At 41.9% G+C, this 21,569-nt stretch overlaps 1 protein-coding gene across 1 annotated transcript in view; it reads right to left on the bottom strand.

The window, feature by feature from the left end:
- The window catches only part of APCDD1 (APC down-regulated 1), a 95,293-nt gene extending 73,931 nt beyond the window's left edge, over positions 1-21,362 (bottom strand). Inside the window, exon 1 of the mRNA XM_029590984.1 lies at positions 20,749-21,362. Coding sequence (XP_029446844.1) covers positions 20,749-20,830 — 82 coding nt within the window. The 5' untranslated portion in view covers positions 20,831-21,362. The remainder of the gene's footprint in view (positions 1-20,748) is intronic.
- Positions 21,363-21,569: the final 207 nt, after the last annotated feature.

Below are 21,569 nucleotides of genomic sequence, written 5' to 3'. Positions count from 1 at the left end.
AAAACTCCTTAGAAGCTGAAAGACATGGATAATATTAGTGGCAGTGACAAAGCCTTATCATATCTCTCCCCCAGCCAGAAAAAAATAAAACTTTAGCAGGAGACTCAGCATATTGAAATACCTAGAACACTATAAAACAATTTCACATTCACGAAAAATGCAGATACAATGCTTTCTAACAACCACTTGGGGGAGCGCTAAACCTCCAAGGATACTATGGCCAGCATAAATTAAAATAGAATTGCATTACAATGACAATTAGGATAATTAGCAATGCCCGCAAATCAGATCACATAACCCCTATCCTCAAGGACCTACATTGGCTTTTAAATCCTTATCATCATACACAAAGCCATCCACATATATAATTCCTCATGGCTAAGTGAACCATTGAAACTTACACAATCCTCTCGCCCTACCAGAATGAACCATAAATGCACATTACAAGTCCCCCCACTTAAGAAAGCCCGACTTACAGCCACAAGAGATCGTGCCTTGTCGATTGCTGGCCCCACTCACTGGAATACTCTACCTCTCAATCTCCGCCTGGAGCCATGCCCTTTCAAATTCCGAAGACATGGCTCTTCCACCAGGCTTTCCCGGATTAATTCCTTGCTGACTCCTGCCCCTTCCCCATGACCTTCGATGTCATCCTCATTGTTCCAAAGTAATCTGCTGAATCATGCAACTATTGTAATACTGTTGCACTTTTGTAAATTCTCTTTGCCATTTTAGTTTATCGCTCTTTATTGTTTTCTGTTAAGTTTGCTTCTTCCTTGCTTCCTATTTCCTATTTATCGGTTGTCCTGTTTCCCCCTCCCCTGTTTATTGTATTTTCCATCTGTTTGTTAAAATGTAAACTGATATGATGTGTATTTTAAGGTCAGTATAGAAAAGCTGTTAAATCAATAAATAAATATTCAGAGAACATTAATCACTTGACAGAAAATCATTTCTTACTGGCTTTCCAGGGAAAAAAGCCAAAACCCCACATTTTTATTTTACATGTCCTTAACTTTCTCCCTATTACAAGCCCTCAGGAAAGAGCTTAAAAAATTACTTCTCTCTATATACATTACTAAGTAAGTGTCATTGGGGAAAACCTCACCAAATATAGGCACACAAGGCCCTCTTCCATACAGGGTATCAGGAACAAGCACGCCAAGGCTCCTTCCACCTAAAGGAGTGAGGAACAGTGGGCATACAAGCCCCTTCCACCAAGGCCCAGTATAGAGACAACTGGTCCAGACCCAGGTAATGGTAGCATAGTGTGGACCCACCTGTAATGGGCATTACTTTGCCCCAAATGCAGTTCTTAAAAACCACTCACTGTTGGTTTCTTTTTTGCCAGACATCTTGAGGAGTCAAGTAACTTTTTTTTTGTAGCACTGAAAAAGGTGTTATGGGTGCAGCTGAGGCAGTGAGGCAATTAGGATGTGAAAGTAAGTAGAGATTTGAAGAAAAAAACATGGATTGAGAGAAAAAAAAATATGGAGAGACTGAGTGCACATCCATGCTAACAAGGCAACATCCACATAGAATTCCCTTACATGCTCAATAGAGCTAAAAGCTTTACTAGCTGGGAGAGACAAGTCTGTTGGTGGTGCTGCTGGATGACTTCTCCCACATGCCATGGCTAATTCAGCCCTGCTTACTGATGGAAAATTAATCTTCCAGGTACCATGGTCTATGACCTTTACTTTACATCTTCCTGCTTGCATCTCGCCTTCAGTGCTGATATTTTTCTTAGAATGAAATGCATGATTAAAAAAATGCCAATACAAAAACCAAGCATTGATTTAATAAAAAAAAAATAAAAAAAAATCACAAAACCCAATTCCTCAGCCAGCCAATCACAAATCCTTTAGATGAAGATATATTACAGTTGTCATTTTAGAAAGCACAATTAGAAGTTGTTCAAATTCATTTAAGGGCAAAGAAAATCCAGAAGTCATGTGACTACATGTATCTGATGTATTTGGGGTTTCTACCAACTAGATACCATCTCTAGCTAAATATACTCCAACAAAAATTGATTAAAGCACTTAAAACTGGATGGATAAATTGTTTCATTCACTAGAAAACTACCAACATTGCATATATAAACCATTCCCAGGGTCTATCTGGGCAACTTTACCTGGATATTCAGCTGTACATACCCATTTTAACTTAGGGCATTTCTTTTTCCTGACCAGACTTATATAGCTAACTTTAGCTGGGTAGCACTGAACATCAGCACTCACAGGGCTACGTTTAGCCCCCACACCCCAAACACTTCCATCACCACCTCCTTTTCGTACGGCAAAATTTTGTCCGGTTAAAAAGTTAACAGGAAAAAAAATAAGCCAGGAAACAGGAGGAAAATTCAATTCTCACTTTTTGTACTGCTAACAGGAAAAGTTACCTGAGCAAGCCTTTGAATATGGATCTCCCTGTGCCAACGTGCGAAAGGAGACTGTGAGGCCATAACAGCAATGTAGAGGCTGAGGACTCCATGGTGTACGCAAGTGTAGCCTTTTTTTTTTTTTTTTTTTTTTTAGAGGCTGTCCAGAGAAGGCAGAGGTCACACTTATTCTCAGAGCTATGTCCCCACAGGGTGGGAGGCCTAGCCCACAGGAATAGGGGAACCAACCAAAAATAACATCTTCTCGTTCAACTGCTAACCAAAAATGCCTCACAGATCTATTGCACTGCCGCACTTAGCAGGCAGGAACATAACACCGCAGCCACCACACAGGGGGGGGGGGGTCTGTAGCAAAGGATCTGCTCTAGGCCTGCTCCTGTAATCCACATAAAGGGCAGGTGTGTGGTTAGTGATTGCTGCACCTGCACGGAGAAGAGACGGCAGCAGAATAAAAAGATTGTGTAGATGTGGGGATAAAAAAAAGTATCTCTTACATTTGGAAACCTACTGCCCTGGCATGTCAACAGTTCCTGGTACTCCAGCTTACTAAAAGTAGTGGCAGTTTGTTTTCTAACATTAATAAGCATTTTTTTTGCCCTGCGTGGGGATCCCAGCAGTTTCCCATTAATCCAGACAAATAAGCATTTCAAAAGCGTATGCAAATGAGTAGGCATTTTTCGCTTCTTGCTGTTAGATTACACCAATATCACGACTACGCATGCCCATTGTGGTTTCCCTACATTTGACATTTTTCAATAGGCGGCAGATGGCGCGCGCGAGTGATTTCGCCTGTCCATAAACAAACTTCAAGAATCATGCATAGGCTAATGAGGCAGTTAATGCACTCAATGGCTGAAATTAAATACCCCATGTTTCCCTACTCCCCTCTATTAAGTCTCAGGCTGTGCTCCCCCTTTGAACAGCAATGTTTTTTATTTATTTTTGGCTTGGCCAAACAGCTATTTGCCTCAACCTCCTTTCTAGCCTTGATGTGGCTGAATTAACCCCCAAATGAATAAGGCCTTTATTCAGAAAACAGGCCTTTATTCAGAAAACAAAAAAATCATTTAGAAAATAATCAAATTGGTGTAATTCTTTCCACCTAGAACCTGAATATGCAGGGTTAAAAAAAAAAAATGCTGCCTTGTTCTTGGTTCAGTGGATACAGGATCAATTATCTAAGGAAGTATAATTATGTAATGCCCGCCAAATGAATTCAAGATATTAATCTTTTTAAAGAGCATTTAATTGCATAATTTTATTAAGCCAAAAAAAAATGCACGTTTGAACAGGAGCATTGTCATCTGCTTATACAGATATAAACTAAAACACTGCCATAACTAACAGGCCGATGCAATATCAGTGCACATTAAACGGGCACTCAGGATCGAGCGCCTGTACCCTTAATGCGCACTGATACATCTCTCTGGTGCACCCAATGCAAAATGCAAATGGGCTGCCACGGTAAAAAGGAGATGCTAGGGGCAATTGTGCACCTCTAGTGCCTCCTCGGCAGCGGGTGCCCAGGAGAGGTGGCTGTCAGCGGGTTAGGAAAACAGATGCTCATTAATTGAGGTCCCTTTTCCTAACCTGACTGCTGGCATCCTTTTTTTCAGAACATATCTAATTTTTTTAGGTCTTCTTGACTAAATATTGCCACAATATTAAGTTGGAAGAAATACAGAAAAACAGTATTTTCTGCATTTCTGTACACTTTTTGGGTTCTTTCAAAATTAATGCCTGCTTGGGCATTAATTAATGCCTCAACATGCATTTACAAGTGACGAGCGCTATTACCTACGCTCGTGACTGGACGCGCATTTTGGACACGCTCACCCCCCGTTTTGCATCTCTGGATAGGCCTTACACCCCTGGATGCTCAGGACAGTAAAGGGACATTACCTTGCTAGTCCATGTGGCTGGTGTATGTATCTCAGTATTTTTTGGAGTCTGCAAGGATTTTCTTAGAGGTTTTCTTGGATCCCCTAGACCTGGCTGATGGCTGCTCTGTGAATTATAAGGAGAACAAACCCTGTTTTTTTTCAGCTCACATTCAGTTGTAGGAGGATGCTTCCGCTTCTTGAGAAGCTTTGTAATGGAGATTTTTGTATTTGTGCCTTTTTGTTTCAGGAAAAAGTTTTGCCTACCCTTCCTGACCAGGAGTGGGGAGAGGAGAGGATTTTGTGCATTTTTCCCTGCTGTGAGAGTTTTGGGACTTTCAGTCTGAAAGATCCAGTGTATCAGCAGAGGAGAATTAGAAATAAAAAGCATGTCACCTGGCGACACCCCTCCAGGGATAGACCTGGAACAGAAGGGATTGGGAAAACTAGAGCTTTGGGAGAACATCTGTGGCCTCAGGTATTTGTATTACTCTTCGGGAAGAAAGAACCATTAAGTTAGGGGGATCCCATTCCATGTTGGGAGTCATACTTCCCATACCCTGGAAGGTTACTTCAGGGCCAACTACCCTGAGGGACACCTACAAAGGGAAAGCAGAACAGATATTTTGGGACTAATCATGGATGTCCCTATGAGGAAAGGCCAAAGAGGTTAGGGCTGTTCAGTCTGGAGAAGAGACGGCTGAGGGGGGATATGATAGAGGTCTTTAAAATCTTGAGAGGTCTAGAATGGGTAAATGTGATTCGGTTATTTACTCTTTTGGATAACAGAAGGACTAGGGGGCACTCCATGAAGTTAGTTTTAAATGTGCTCCTTTCTAATCGGAGAAAATTCTTTTTCACTCAATGCACAATTAAGCTCTGGAATTTGTTGCCAGAGGATGTGGTTAGTGCAGTTAATGTAGCTGGGTTTAAAAAAGGTTTGGATAAGTTCTTGGAGAAGTCCTTTAATTGCTATAAATCAAGTTGACTTAGAAAATAGCCACTGCTATTAATTGCATCAGTGGCATGGGATCTTCTTAGTGTTTGGGTAATTGCCAGGTTCTTGTGGCCTGGATTGGCCACTGTTGGAAACAGGTTGCCGAGCTTGATCGACCCTTGGTCTGACTCAGTATGGCATGTTCTTATGTGGTGCCAGCTTATTCGCTATTGATATCACACAGTAAACTTTATTAGAACATCCATTCTGAGTGTCCCTTCTGATTATTTGGAACCGGCATCTACAGAAAGAAATCCTGAAATATTTTTTCTCCCTGCACCTTGGGTCCTGGAGGTTAATCCTCCCTCCCCCCCCCCTCCATCCCATCAGAGAATCCAACCCCAGAATGGCGGAGACTGTGTGAGGACTTAGCACTGGACAGAGTATGAGTCCTACCTTCTCAGTATGAACCAGAAGAGGGGGCAATTTTAATCCTTTAAAGAAACATGAGCAAATGGAGGAATGGAAGAGAGACTATGAGAAGAAATTGTATCTTTGCTTTCTGAAAGTATATAGGTCTTGAATACCAATAAGAGCAAACTTTTGCACATCAGCACCACCAGTATCAATAATTTATGCTTCAGGTCATCAAAGGGCAGGCAATTATTACTGCTTCTAAGGTTAAAACATTAGGAATAATATTTGATTCAGCTTTAAAGCCTGAATCACAAATGACTCGGGCACAGATCACCTCCCTGAAACTTTAGGTTGGTGAGGCAGCTACGCCCCTTTGGCTTAAAAGCTTTAAAAAAAACACAAACAAACCCCAAAAACCCAAACAAAACAGTAATGCACCAGTCATCACTTAAATTGATTACTGCAATGCTCTTCATATTGGGCTACCTATTAAGACCATCCTTACAGATTATATAAAACACTAGAGGCAAGAACTGTGTTGGATGTCCAAGGAAATCCAATGCTGCATCTTTAACTCCATAATTTATACTGATTACATGTCTTGGCCAGATCCAGATTCAAGCTCCTTATGGCCTTTCATGCCAAGGGTCCACTACACCTTAAAGGAAAGATAAGACAACATAGGACAGGAAGAGACAGCCTAGGTCCAGCCAGGTCTACTTTCTGTATGATACATTAGTTGTGTTTCAGATATCATTTTTCACAGTCATTCTGGAACTGAGGAATTGTCATCTTTTAGAGATGAAGCAACTTGCTGAGTAATCCTAAACTCACTCTGGGCCATCAATGGGGTCAACCTGGAGGTTTTGCTGGAGCAGAGAAAGCTTTAAATTAGTGTTGCTGCTATTAAGAATTGGAATCTGAATGGTTAAGGCTGTGTTAATATTCCTGCATTTTAGGATCCTTGACTCATCCTTTTTGTATTTAATTAATGCTGGTACCCCAGAAGTAGTAAATGGAAGTTTAATAAGTTGGAGTCATTAGGCCCTCATGTGAGACTTACTTTGTGCTATCCCAGGATTCTAGGTTCAAAAAAGCAGTGACAACCAATCCACTAGGGGAGAGGGGGCAGTTAGCTGAAGAAAAAAAGTGGTGACTTCTCTTTTTGCCTGTCCTGCAGACAAATATATTCTACATTCCTCCTCCAATTTGACCAAAAGATTTGAACCAACTCACCAGTGCCAAGGAAGGAAATAAACCCCTCAGCAGGTGGGTTTATTTTATGCACCCTCCCCAGTAGGGGTTACATTAGTTTGATGGTTACCAAGAAAACAAATATTGATTTGCAAAAGAAAGTTCAGACGACCATTAAAATAATTGGTGCTTCACTTTCATTTATGACCATGAGGGGAAAATATTCTGAAACCCTGCCAGATATGCTTAAAGATCATGGGAGAAACTATTCCTCATCCTAAAGACCTCAGTAAAAGTATCAGTCAGTACAACAGTCAATGTTTATAGCAACTCCCCTTTTATCTCTCCCTTCCTCTAGAGTCTATTTGTCCTACAGACCCCAAACCAGATCTGTCTAAAAGCAGTCCATGCAAAGACTTCTAGGAGTGCCTACTACATTCATACAATCCCTACGGTGGTAATGTGTTCAGATAACCTTGAATCTACCACCTCATCAACTCTACTATAATCAGGCACATGCATCAGGACTGGGAATTAGAGCCAGTCTCGTGGTCAAACTATTATAACAAGGAGTTAGATAAAATTCTTGCAACAAATGCTCATCATTATTAGGCACTCAGCCAACATGCACAAAACATACCCTCTGAGCGGGATGAGTGGGAGAAGATCCTTGCCGCAGTTGTGTAGTAGTCAGGTTGAAGTGTGGTCTGCTGAGACCTATCCACAAGCACTTGGTCAACTACAGTACTTCTAGGTTTGCCCTTCCAGAAGGTAGCTCAGCTCCTGTTAGCCCATACATTCCTGCAGCTGGCCCATGTGGGAGTGGGCCATGCTACTATTGGCTGACCAAGAAGGAAGCATGGCCATTTGAGGGGGAGGGGAAAGCAAGCTGGAATATGAGGGGGCCAGTTGATGCCTTGACCCTCTTGCATTACTGAATTTACAGGTAGACATTGCTATACTCCCATAGCTCTTTGAAGGTCATTTTATTGCTTTATTCCTGCATCTTTGAAGTTGTATTTTTCTCCAACATGCATCAGGAGAAAGCAGCAGCAAGGGGGAACATTATGGACGAAGGGCTCCTATTCCTCTTAACAGGAGCCAGGTCCTGCAAGTTTGGTACTCACCTGGTAGGACAGCCAGGGTCATTTAAGTGTCATGGACCAGCAGAAGAGGTATGTATTGGGCCCAACTGATCCCTCTCCTATGTCAGCTGTTGGCCAGGTTAGCAACATCACCTCTCTCACAGCCTGGCTGCCAGGAATCCATATCTGTTGGAGATCATCCCTCACTGCCGATTAAATCAGTTGTGGAGATAGGATGTGGTGAGCCAGTGTTGACCAAGAGATGAGCAATTTGTCTAGCTGTCTCAAGCAGGCATCACATCAGGTATGACTGGAGTCCACTGATTGGGCATATTTACACAGGTCAGATGGCATCCACCTCTCTCCTGTGTGACAGGTCTTCTTCATCAATGTCATGCACAAGATCCCAGTGCAGAAGCTGGAAAATATTGTGCACAGTATCATGTGCAGCTTTTGCTAGCATATGGGAGGCCTATTAGTGGGCTGCCCAAGGTTCCATGGTGGGTATACTCAAGTGAGGAGGTTAGAGGGGGAATGACCTACATAGAGGAGCAGTTACTACCCTAAAATAAAAAAAAACCCTAAAATAAAATAAAGCTTGCTATGCAGACTGGATGGACCATTGGATCTTCTTTTGCCATCATTTACTATGATAGGAAGCAGGGGAAATCCTGAGAGGTTATAAAAGGGCTCCAATTTCTGTCCGTGCTGCTGATTGTGCTCTTCTTAAGCAGGATTAAGGATCTGGCTGTTGCCACAGTACTCTTGGCCCCAAGTGAGGTGGCAGCCTGCTTGACTCTCAGTACAGTCAGCCTACAGATGTGGATTTGTAGCCTTGGGTCAAATGTGGCAGTCTTTCCCAGGGATGGTTCTTCCATTAGGCAAACCAGGCAATTGCCTAAAGTACTACAAATTTGAGTAGGAGGGGCTGCTTATCTTAGGCAGCAAAAAACAAACAGCTATTCCACTAATTGCTCCAGTCCCTACTAGACAGTGTGCCAGGAATAGGAGAGGAGAGGAGAGGGTGAGGCTGAAGTGCACAGAACACAGCAAAGAGCAACTCTGCTCCCTAACCCAACCGTCCCCTCTCTCCCCTACTGTGGAGGGAGCGGAAGTGAGGGGCATGAGGCTGGAAAGCACAGAGCACTATTCTGTCCTAATCCATCCCTTCCCCTCTTGTCTGCAGAGAATAGGAGGGTAAGGATGGAATGGACAGCAGAGTAATGTATGCATATTTTCACTTATTCTATATTTGATGAGGGTCTGTGTTTTGCTAGTATGTAGTTTTTGGGTAGGGATCTATATCAGTCCAGCTTGTTCTGTTTTCCCAAAAGGAGGTGTATTGGTATTCTGGGGCCAAGTATAATATCTACTGTGTTGCTTTTTCATAGATAGGGTTGTTACTGTTTGATTTCTGGGAGTTACTGCTGTTTTAGCATGGCAGCGTTAGTTCATAGTTTCTGAGCATCTTTTTTGAAGGGTTTTGTGTTATTTCAAGAAGTGCCCGATAATGGAGGGAGTTTGCATCACTATTGCTGCAGTGACAACTGAATTTGAAATATTTTTGCATGGTGCGTAGCCAGCCCATTTCAAAGATTACCTTCCGGCAATGCAGTATGGATTTCTTTTACATTTATAGGATTTAGGTATTTCTTATTTTTTTTCTTTTGCAGTTTACTCCTTCCCCCTCCCCCCCAAAAAAAAAAAAAAATCAGATGCCTCAGACAGACATTGATTTCTTAAACATTTGTGTATATAACAAAAAATGTTTCATCAATAAAAGCATGTCGTCTAATTATGTGAGTTTTTACAGGATTTTCCTGGGAAGGGAGACTGGCATCATTATGTATTGTTGAGTTTTAATTATCAAAATCTTGGGGAAGAGAGAGATTGGCCTATGAGCTTGAAAGTTAATTGGAAGGAAGATAAGAGTGCAAGGCTCAGGTTTTGCCTAGGGTGCCTAATAACCCTTGCACTAGGCTTGGGATATACAACGACACGGAGACAGACTGACTCCTTAAGAGAACCAAAAACCTTGCTTACCCATGGTGGGCCATGGGATCCAGGAAAATGCATACCTTCATACCACCACACTTCATTCCTCGCCTTGTTGGAGTGGGAGCCGAGGGGATCCGGGAGAAAAAAAGATATTTAAGAAGGGCTTGAGTACCTAGGTTAGGTTCCCTTGTTAGATCATTAAATTAAAGCTGTGGCCTTTATGCCACACAACTAAATGTGTCTTTGAATTTATAGACTCAATATTGTATGTTATTGTTTCTTGTTAAGAAGCTGGCAGGCAAGGATGGATTGGTCATGGCTGTCCAGGTTATCATCAGTATCTTTACAGTGGCATAGCTATGATCCTCTAGTCTGTAGAGTCAGAATTATAGCGATGTGGACAAGTTTCGATTTTAGAAAAAAAAAAAAAAAAACAGGCGAGAAAAAAAGGACTTTGCGCCAACAATTCACAGCAGATATATAAAGTACAGAGCATGAGGCTTCATGATATTCTATATACTAAAGCTGTTTCTATCCTCATTTGTTTTACCCAGGATCAAAATGTATATCTAGTGGTTGTCACCACTCTACTTAACTATTAAGGCCTTCATGGCATTTGAATACACCATTTGCAGAAATGCTCTGGAATCAGTACACGGAAATTAAGATGCTCAAAGTATTAATGTTAAGGAAAATAGAGAATGGGAGTCAACCTTGCATGTTAAGGTTTCTGTCCTCCCAACTAAGCTTTCAGGCCAGACAGACAGGCTAGTAAATATAGTTTTACAGCACGCAAAACCCACTCTTTCATATCCCTAGAAAAAACAAAATGCTAGATTTCAGTAACTACTGTATATGCGCTAGAAACCGCACTGCAAAAACAGAAAAACGTTCAACTGAATAATGCTGCCAAGTCAACTAATTCAGCAAGAAAAGGTCAAGCCATGGACAGACCTAGCTTTACTTTATGCTGTTCTATACTTCTCCCTCTCCCCCCCTCCTTTTTTGGAAACACAGTAGTGTTTGGCATATATGACACAGAAATTAGCTACGATCCTTAGACATGCCGCTAACCTCCAATTCATCTCCATTCATGGGGCTAGCTGCTGTTATCCATGCCCCTCTCCTCCATTGCTAATTCCAAATTCCACATTGTGGGGCCAATGCAATAAATTTTGCTCAGTCTAGCGCACAGGTCAACTTGTGGTAGGACACACATTTTGGATGCACTAGACTAACACCCGATGCAATAAGGGGACTAGCGCATCCAAAACATACATCCAAAGAAATGCATAGCCAATAGTGCTCATCACTTGTAAATTCCATGTAGAAGAGGCTATTAGCTATTACCCCCGAATCGGAAAATCCTCCGCATCCAACGCACTCTTGTTAATGCGGCAAACATAACGCCAGCCCCGGAGCTGGCGTTAAGTCATTCCGCATGGCCTGATTGATCTGTGGAAACTTCAGCTGCAGACTCTGGCTCCAGTGGAGAAGACAGAAAATCAAATGCTGACAAGCCTTAAGACTTTACTGAGATTTGTGCTATACTGCATGATTCATGGGGGTCCGAGGTCCACACTGCTCATGACTAAAAAAGTCTTTTGCTGCCTGAATGGAAAATATGGTAATTTAACCAAGACCTGCTGAAAACAAGAAGGCCCGCAGCAATTGTATTGAGCACCCGTAGCAAACAGCCATGTCTCCTGGGCTCCCGATGCTTTTGGGTACTAGGGACGTACAATTTATCCTTAGCACATCATTTTTACCACACCAGCTCATTTAAATATTACGAGTGCCCAGGAGAGGTGGCTGGGCGCGCATTAGAAAAATGGGCGCTCAATACGAGCGTCTGTTTTACTGCGTGTAATATTGCATTGGCCCCTGTGGCTTTAGGCACCATACGCCTATAACAGCCTTCCTGAGCTCATGTAATATTGCTCCCTCCCTGGCCATATTCAAATCCTGCGTAAAAATCCTTTATGAGATTGCTCTTCAGTCCAAAACCCTGATTTTTCATGAACATAAATATTATAGTAAATATTTAAATCGACAAGGCTAAGTGATTACTAGAAATATACCTGGTTTCTGTCTCTCAACTGATGGTAAATTCCATAGAGCATATGTATCTGTATAGTGCTGTGTACAACTTATAGCACTATGGAAAATGCTGCAGTAATAGTAGTAGTAAATGCTCTACTCTAGCAACATCGAACATATGTAAACCAAGACATAAACAAAACAAAAAAAAAATGTTGGAAAGTTAAGACGCAAAATGTGCAGGTTAAAATTAAAAGATTGCCAATGTCATTTTATATTGGCAGTTTCTTCTGTAGAGATGTTTCTCAAGTTAAAGCATGCCTAGCATGTTGGTTGCTGTCCAAGAGATAAGCGAAATTAATTGGATTAAGTATGACTTTACTTATCTTGAGAATTGCAGAGTACAATTAAGTAAATAGACATTAGAGCTATGTTGTCTTTTGATGTGGGAAATGCTAGATAACCTCTTATAACTCTCTATTGCTCTGCAAACATGTATGAATTGCATATGAACCAGATATGCTCTACTAATCAGATGTTTCCCCCTATCCAACTCACTGGTTATCTTTTTTTTTTATTTTACCACTTTCAAACCAACTGACACAAAACTGGAAGATAACAGTAATACATGTTTCTAGTTCCTTATTTTAAATCATCTGAGTTAGAACTAGATATAGACCATGCATTTTACTATAGACAAAATAGAAAAAAATGATCTTTTTTTATAGCTTAGTCCAGTGTTTCTCAACCCTCTCCTGGAGGCACACCTAGCCAATCGAGCTTTCAGGGTATCCACAATGAAAATGCAGGAGATAGATTTCTCTACATTGGAGAACTAGTGTATGCAAATCTACCTCCTGCATATTCATTCAGGCAATCCTGAAAACTTGATTGGATAGGTGTGCCTCTAGGAGAGGGCTGGGAAACAGAGATAGTAGTTGATAGAGAATGGATCAACTGGCCCATCCAGTCTTCCCAATTATTCCTGTTCACACTGCCAAGCATACAACCCAGCTGCCAGACCTATCACTCCTTATCCAAGTCAGTTTTGTTATCTTCTGTCATCATGGCCCATCTTTCTGGGTGGCTGATCAGGAATGATTCTCTTTTTCCTAACTCCCCAAGTCTCATCCTTGTGGGCTTGTGGTGCATGTTTCAAGTAATGTTTAGAAATCTATGGAGTTATTGTAGCATTGAAAAACTGAAAATGTATTTCTACTTGCAAAATAATCTTTGTAATATAACTACTGATCTCTCTCTGGTCAAGTCTTTATGACTGCCTCTTCCTGTTTCTTCTTACATCTCTGCCTATCTGCTATTGCTGAATCTACTTCAGATACATATATTGTTACAATGTAGACCTGGACCATATACCGTTTTGGTTACCTTTCTTGTGTCTACTTTCACTCTGCCTTTGTCCTTCTGGAGGTTATGGCCTCCAGAACCAAACATTAATGCAGGTAAGATTTCACCAACATGTACAATGCCATAATCACTTCCTCTCTCTCTCCCCCCCCCCCCCCCCACACCCACTAGTTATGCCTCTTCCTATGCACCCAGGAGTCCCTGCAGGTCTGCCCACTGTCTAGTCTCATTGTTTCACTATCTTGAAGTCAATGGATTTAAAAAAAAAAAAAAAAAATCACTTCCCAGTCTTTTCCCCTGTGTTGTGATCAGTAACTCAACCCCCATCGTGTACCACTCCCTTGCATTTCTGTACCAAAATAGAGAACGCTGCATTTTAGTATTTTTAAAAACGTAGCCAATCATTTCGTGGGCTTTCTTAGATTGTGCCTCATTCCATCTACTCCCTCACGTGTGTCCACTCCTCGGTTGCAGGATACAGATCTTAGCATCATCTGCAAAACGTTTCCCCTCCCAACCTCTTTCTCTCTCTTCTGCCCCCCCCCCCCCCGCCCCCACCCATGAGGCAGGAGCATAAAAAACTCTAGCACATAGTTGAGCCAACAAAGCGTGAAAAAATTCTTAGCATCATTCATGTTAACTAGAAAAAAAAAACTGTAGAGCCCAACTGGGTCTCTAAGAATGTACCATCGGGTGTATGCCAAGTGATTTCTAGCTCCCCCATATGGGCCGCTGTGTTGGTTACTGCCTGTTCCTATAAAAAGGAAGAAGCATCCAGAGAGGGTGTGGATAATTAGGGATGTGCATTCGTTGGGCCATTCGTTTCATAGGTATGCACATACCTCACAAATGTATGGGACCCATATATTTTCTTAACCAGTTATGCACGTGCCGTAACTTCATGGAGTTACATGCGTACCCACGTAACGAATGGCCCAACAAATGCATATTCCTAGAGCAGGGGTGGGCAATTCCAGTCCTCGTGGGCCACAAACCTGTCGAGGTTTTAGGATATCCTAATGAATATGCATGACATAGATTTGCATACAACTGAGGCAGAGTGCATGCAAATCTCTCTCATGCATATTCATTAGGGATATCCTGAAAACCAGACTGGTTTGTGGCCCTCGAGGACTGGAACTGCCCACCCCTGCCCTAGAGGATATCTAGTTCAGTTTTAGAAGGGGAAGGAGCCTTCATTTTTGCTGTTCCTTTTTTCTTTTCAGTTTTCTTCTTGGAAGTAGAATTATTTTAATGGTCTTTTTTACTTGTGTTTTCCTGCAGCAGGGGAAGATATTTAATATATTTGTTGTAGAAGTTTCCATCCAGCCTTCCTTCTATATATTTTTTGTTAGAGGGAGAATTAGTCCTAGGGTGGAATTGTAGTCAATTATCTTACCCAGAGATTCACTGACTCAGAGGTTAAGCAAGAAGAATGGAAACCCACCCAGTTCCTGGGAGGAGGAATAGGAGGTAAGGAAACGTGTGGCCCCCCCACCAGTGATTATTCACCAAGTATATCACCCAGATATTCAAGGACGAGGAGGTGGAGGTATTCCTTAGGTACCACATAAACTAAAAGTCAGAGGGGAACAACAATGATTTTCATGACAGAGTTAAAGTACTTAACTCTGGGATCTTAATTTTGGACTAACTGCTCTTTAGTACTGACATCTAGTAGAGGAAACTTCAAAACTACCCCTAAACTGGGAGGGACAAAATCTGGCTGGGATGACTATTAAGTAAAACAACAAGCTACAGCGTCACAGATTTATCAAGTTTAAGCTTGTATGAATAATGGATTTAATTACAGGAACTCATATTAAAGGTACTGGACTTATTTTATATCATCAGTTCAGTGGAAGGTATGTTGGAACCCATTTCTGGACTCCAGTGTGATTATTATTTTATTAAAATGGACTGTTAGGAAACACTCAGGGTTCTGGAGCATATTCTACCCCCTCCCAATAAGGAACCCTGGAAGTAAATTGAGAGAGAAAAGTATGGACCCTCAAGACTTATTTTTTTTAGTGGGCCTATGGACTCCTTGATGGGGACTTCAGTGTAGGGGTTATGCAGTTTTTATCTACCATGCATTTTTTCTCTTCAAAGTGTATCTTAACACTGATGACAGATTTGTTACCATCAAAAACAAAGAGGTGAACTTCAAAGGAAATTGTCAAAAGTAAAAAAAAAACCCCCTAAAAAAAATATTTTTCTTCAAATAAATTTAAAGCAATAACATGAGATGAAAGGATAGCTAAGGTTCTTCCGACAGAGCCATGTTTCGCCTTAAACTTACAAAGCAAAAAATATTACCATGGCTGAAGCACAGCCCAAACAGCCACTTTTTGCTCAATGAGAACTCACATGGTTTTTTAAATTGATTTTATAATACTACATTTCAAAAGGCCTAAAGACCATCAGTGACATTAGACATTCTGAAACCACAAATGTTGTCTGCTTAGAATACTAGATATGAAAGAAACATAAAGGAACATACTTGGTGGTGTGATGGAATTATGGATGAAAGCAAAGATAGTTTTAGGACATGATAGAAAAAGGCAAATTCAGGTTTGTTTGTTGTTTTTTTTAAAGGAGCATTCTGATTGTTTCATGTTTTTCAAACCCACCCAGGTGAGGCCAGAACACCAACAGTTCCAAAAGCTCAAACCTTTTAACACAGTGCTACTTTACTGCAGAATGTGGCATCACTGGTATTTACCGTCCAGGAATTATTTTAGTTTCTTTTTCCTGTTGATTACATAGTAACATATTACATAATGGCGGATATAGACCAAAATGGTCCATCTAGTCTGCCCAACAAGTTTTTAAAATGTTTAAGGGTGGTAGTAACTGCTGCTGCGTGCAGGCTACCCCCAGTGTCTACTTGTCCCACCCTCTTTTCATGGCTTTACCTCGACTCCCTACCTGCTGCCACATTCAGTTCAAACTACTTCTTCTTGCCCACAAGTGCAGTCTTTCTGCAGCTCCATGCTACCTTTCCTCTTCTCTCCCCTGGTGACCTTTGTTCAAGCTGCTCTTATCTGTGCTCTTCTCTTCCACTGCTAATTCCAGGTTCCTCCTGCATCGTGTGTCCAGAATGGCATTGTGAGTTATGCATCTTGCTCCATCTCTAGTCACATTCAAGTCCCGCTTAAAGTCCCACCTCAGAGATTGCTTTTAAATCCAAAAACCCTGTCTGTTCCTGATCTTGGCTCTTTCGCATTTAAATGTATATTTAAGTGATTATTAGAAAAGTTACTTATCTAGTTTGATTGTCCCAGCTAGACTATGCTCTATGGAGAAAGCACATTATTGTACCTATCTGTGCAGTGCTGTGTACACATAATGGTGTTATAGAAAATGTTTAGCAGTAGACTTAACATCTGCATCACTTATATTTTATCAAGTTGTCTGCACACCAGCAGCTTGCTCATGAATTCATTTCTTATTCTTCTCTTCTGACTTCTTTAATTCATCTGTCAAATAGCTCTTCCCACACTGTAAATTAAAGCATGAATAGATACTGCGCCGCATAGCCTTAAACAATGTTCCAAATTTGGCTTCACAAGCCCCACGCTGTGGGCAGGCTTTACTCCGTTGCTCTGCATTCTCTCTTTGCCCGGTTCTCCACTTTTTCTTTTTAATAAAAAAACTTCTCCTTTCCCTGCATCAAGTCATGTCCAGGCTACACTAGGAAACCTTGCCAACCCCAAGGGCTGGAGGGATGTCTTCTACACAAAATATGATCTCTCAGTGCCACTCTATGGCCAGCAGGGGCTGCCATGGGAACAATATATATATCTCTCTGGGTTACTGCTCCTCAAGCACCCATGCCATACAGCACAGGGTCAGAGGGTCAGCACTGTTGGTTTTCTTTTAAACTAACGATATATATTTTCCCTGTGTTTTAACATTATATTAGCATTTTTTTTTTAGGTTACTAAGGATTTCACGAAGGTAAAATACTCAACTGAAAAGGAAAAAAAAAAGAGGGACCTTAAAATGCCAAACTGTCCATATGCAGTCTATTTCAGTATTTCATTGTGTTTTGGAGTCCGATAATTTGTATCCTAACTAATAAACTTTACTTTCATCCCCCTCCCCCAAGATGTCTCTCCATATAGTCAGTCACAGCTAGTAGTGAATGTTTTATTTTTTCACAATATATATTTTATCGTTACTTTGCAACCACTGCCATGCAGTCAGGAATACTGTATGGTGCTGAATTGTGAGGCTTTAATTTTATTAAAAAAAAAAAAAATTAGCCACTTTGCTTTATATCCACATATCAGTTGAGTTTGTGCAGCACATATTAATCAGTGTGGGAGCATAAACATTTCTGGAGCTGAATGATTCTAGTATTTGACATGTGAAACTTTGTGGCTTTTTACACAAGCAAAGAAAATAGTGATAATGGACAACTTCCAGCTGCAAACCTCCTACGATATTCAACAGGTTTTATTTTAGTTAATGAAAAAAAAATGATTTTTTTTGCTCGGTATTAAAAAAGGAACACTTGTTATACTATCAAATCGTAAGTCTGAGTATCCTACTATATTTTAGTAGGCAATTCAATTCCAGTTTAAAGAAAAAAAAACTAGCTTGAAGTAAAGATGGATAAGTTCATTAAAAAGTTGCATTAGTTACACTGTCTTACAAGTTTGAAATTTTTTTTTCTCATTTTCAAAATCTCTTCTAAGCAGCATTTTTTTTTCATTTCAGAAAACATTTTTGTAGATCAAAACTAGATGGCTTTCCCCATTTCATCTTTTTTTGGCAGCTGCTGTTTTGATCTCTTCATTGGCTCCGATTTGTTTCACGTTTCAACCAAAGATTAAAACTGCTCTGTAATTCCAAGCAGATGGGCCTGGGAGTCCAACCCTATAATTATACCTTCCTTCTGTACCCTCTAACTACAAGCCATCCGTTTTCTGACTTTTAAACTCCCAGATCATAGGGATCTTAAGTGCACCTTGGCATTCTTGCAGGTCTTGTTCAATGAGGGCCAGACTATAGTTTACAGGTTCTATTTGTACAGGATTCATGAGAACTTGGGGGGAGGGGGAATCTGCCTGATGAGTGAACTTGCTCTCTCATGTCTTCTTGGAGTTCTCCAAATGTTTGAACCTAAATGATATCTTAATTAAAATGACTTCTTCATGTAAGAAATGCCTGTTATCAGCTTCAGCATTGCTTTAATCCACAAAGCCAGAGAGATGAATCACTAAAGAGGCACTGCCTAAATATTGTTCCATCCAGGCCTTTCATGTCATTCTTGCTCTGTCTGCTAGTCAAGATAAAAGTATTTGCTCGTTCATTATACTGCACAGATAGCCTGCGCTTACTGAGGAAAACCAAGCTATGGTCTCTCTCATTTGTACATCCCAAGGCTGATGAAAAAAACATTGCAGAGATGGAAGGGTTCCAATTGGTGATGAATATGTAGGGAAGATAAAGAGGCACACTTACTTAATTTTTCTTGGCAAGAGGGTTTCTGTAATACTAAGAGCAATCAGACTTTGACACACAATCTTAAGAATGGATGAAAACGGGAATGCCAACAACAGGAAACTGGATCATCCCATTTCTGGGTGCCCACATTCCTGTCTTGAGAGGCAAAAACAGTCCTTCTGCTATCCAGATGCCAGGCTGGAAGCCAGAATGCCCAGGACAGGTGCCCGTCCAGACTCCTTTCCATGACCTGTTCCAGTATTCTGCTTTTCAACCAACCCCAGTAAAAACGGAAGAAAACAGCCCATAGCATGGCCGAGTTTATCAGATCGATGTTGTAGTAGATTTGTACTAATGTATTCCTAAAGAAGTTGACAATTATATTTTAAAGCAACAGTACAAAATTGTATTTTTTTTTTTTAAAAAGACTGTTCAGTGGATATTTAAACCAACTAGAATCATTAAAATATTCCTGATTTAGGGCCAGATGTGCTAAAGGGTTTTTCTTAATTTTTTGTCTATAGGAAAAACATTTTGCCCTTAATTTTGTTCCTGAGGGAATAGTTGGGCTTAAAACTTATAAAAAAAAATAACCTTCTATTTAGTTGCTCATCCCATCATAAACTGTGGATGCGGTGTGGATCCTCTTTAGAATGTTTTGCTGACATCACACTGGTATGTGGAATATATAAGCACATCATAAGGGATTGAAGATTGGACTCAGAAATAAGGATTAAAAACAACCTCTCATGCCCATGTGCCAGGTTAAGTCTGAACTGTAATTGTGCAACTATGCAGGGAATTTACATAGGGGGGGGGGGGGGGGGGGGGGCGACGACAAAAAACCCCAAAACCTTAGAATAAGACCAAAAGAAGAAGCAGAATGAAGAAAGGGGTAAACATATTTGCAGAAGGACCACGATTTTTAACAAGTGACAAACCAGAAAACTAACAGTAATCAAGAAGATAGCTTGGGGCACAATTTTTAATACCCCCCCCCCCCCCCCACTCTATCAACTGCGTTTTCTCAAGAAGTCTCTTTCAATTAATTCTCCTTACTTGGTCTACAGTCCAGAAAGTTAAGAGGGAAACTCCACATGGGAGATCCTAACCCTCCCGGCCTGGAAATGACTTCCATGAGAGGCTAAAAGTGAATGGGGGGAGTTCAGCCTCCTTCTCGGCTGCAGAAGGACTTATTCATTCACACCTCTAGCATGCAGGGTCCCGATCCCCCCCGGCTTCCAACACTCCTCAGGGTAAATGAGATCAGAAGGAAGGGGTGCAAGGCAGGCAAGGCGCCCTTGACCCTGTTTGCCATTGTAGCTCGTGCTCTCTTCTGCCCAAGTAAGCACCACAGAAGGCCGGGCGACACGGGACAAGCACTAGATGCCCACCAAATGCCTGCAGGCGCTGCCGCTCACAAGCAAAGCCCCGTCCTTACCCTCCACATCGTAGCCTTCTTTCCACTGCTGTGCTGCCCCTTTACATACATATATGCACACACAATACCAACAAAATTAGAACACTAATAGGACATTTTAACAGCAAAAAAAAAAAAAATATGGTTAAAATAACAATTTTATTCCAAAATAGGAAATACATAAACTCATCATTACAATTGGTCTGAGATCTAAACTCTCTCTATTACAACAGATTACTTCAATCCACATAGTTCACCAGAGTGCACTTCAGCAAAACACGCTAACATGTACTCATTGTGCATTAAATGTTCTTCAAAAAACAAAGTCCATGACCTGTTTAACTAGAGTTGTTCATGTCACACTCTGCGATTCCTGAGGAAACGCCACAGCCTAAGCAGGTTCCCTCCTCCCCCCCCGTATATATGGGTATATACGAGCCTTCGTACCGGAGAGAGCCGAATAAAAGGAAGCTTTGCCTGGGGCGGCAGCAGGCAGGGGTAAGGAGGGCTGAGCTCGTGCCGGGGCGGGAGAGGCGCGCGCGCACACTCACCGTGCAGGAGGAGGGCGGTGAGCAGGTAGCGCAGGGGCCAAGGCTTCCAGCCCCCGCCGCCGGCTCTTCCCGCATACTTCATTCCTGCTGAGGTGTCGTCGTCGGCTTTTGAGGTCCCTCCAGGTTCAAAAGTAATCCTTTCGGAGTCTGAGGCGAAAAACAGAACAAAACGAAACGAAACGAAACAAAAAACCCCTCCTAAACCCGGTAAAGAAAGAGGGTATATGTGTCGTCTTTCCTGCCGGTGACAGCGCGCAACCAAAATCACGAAAGGAAGAAGGCAGGAGTGTCAGTCGAGGGCGTGCGGTGATCCCCCGCCCCCCCCCCCCCGAATCACTCCATGACTGAGGAAGTTCGCAGAGGCGACGACGACACTTCACGACAAAAAAAACAAACAAAAACAAAACAAGACAACATCAAATCCGCAGGGGCTGCTGCTGCTGCTGAATCGTCCGCAGGCTCCAGAAACAGTCAAGCCCTGCTTGGCTTTCTCATCCTTCACCATAGAAGAACCATATGAAATCCACCCCCGGCTGCCGTTCTGAGGCATGGGATGTCCTCTCACACAGCAAACCCCGCACCTTCACCTCGATACTGCCTGCAGTTTAAAAGGAGCACGGAGGGAGAGGGGGAGGAGCCCTGTTGGCCGGGGAGGGGAGGGAAGGGCGGTGCCTCATCCTGGAAAGCCCGAGGCTCCTGCTGACGCTGCGCGTGCAGGGAACTGGAGCCCAAGCGTCCCTAGCTCGTCACAGCAGCAGCAGCAGCAGCAGATAAACTCCTGCACGATCTTTGGACAGAGGCATAACTTCAAATAAAGGCCC

This window comes from Rhinatrema bivittatum, chromosome 2 (assembly GCF_901001135.1).
Source record: "Rhinatrema bivittatum chromosome 2, aRhiBiv1.1, whole genome shotgun sequence".
Classification (NCBI taxonomy): Eukaryota; Metazoa; Chordata; class Amphibia; order Gymnophiona; family Rhinatrematidae; genus Rhinatrema; species Rhinatrema bivittatum.
The sequence above is the reverse complement of the archived record's forward strand: the minus strand, read 5'-3'. Positions and strand labels throughout refer to the sequence as shown.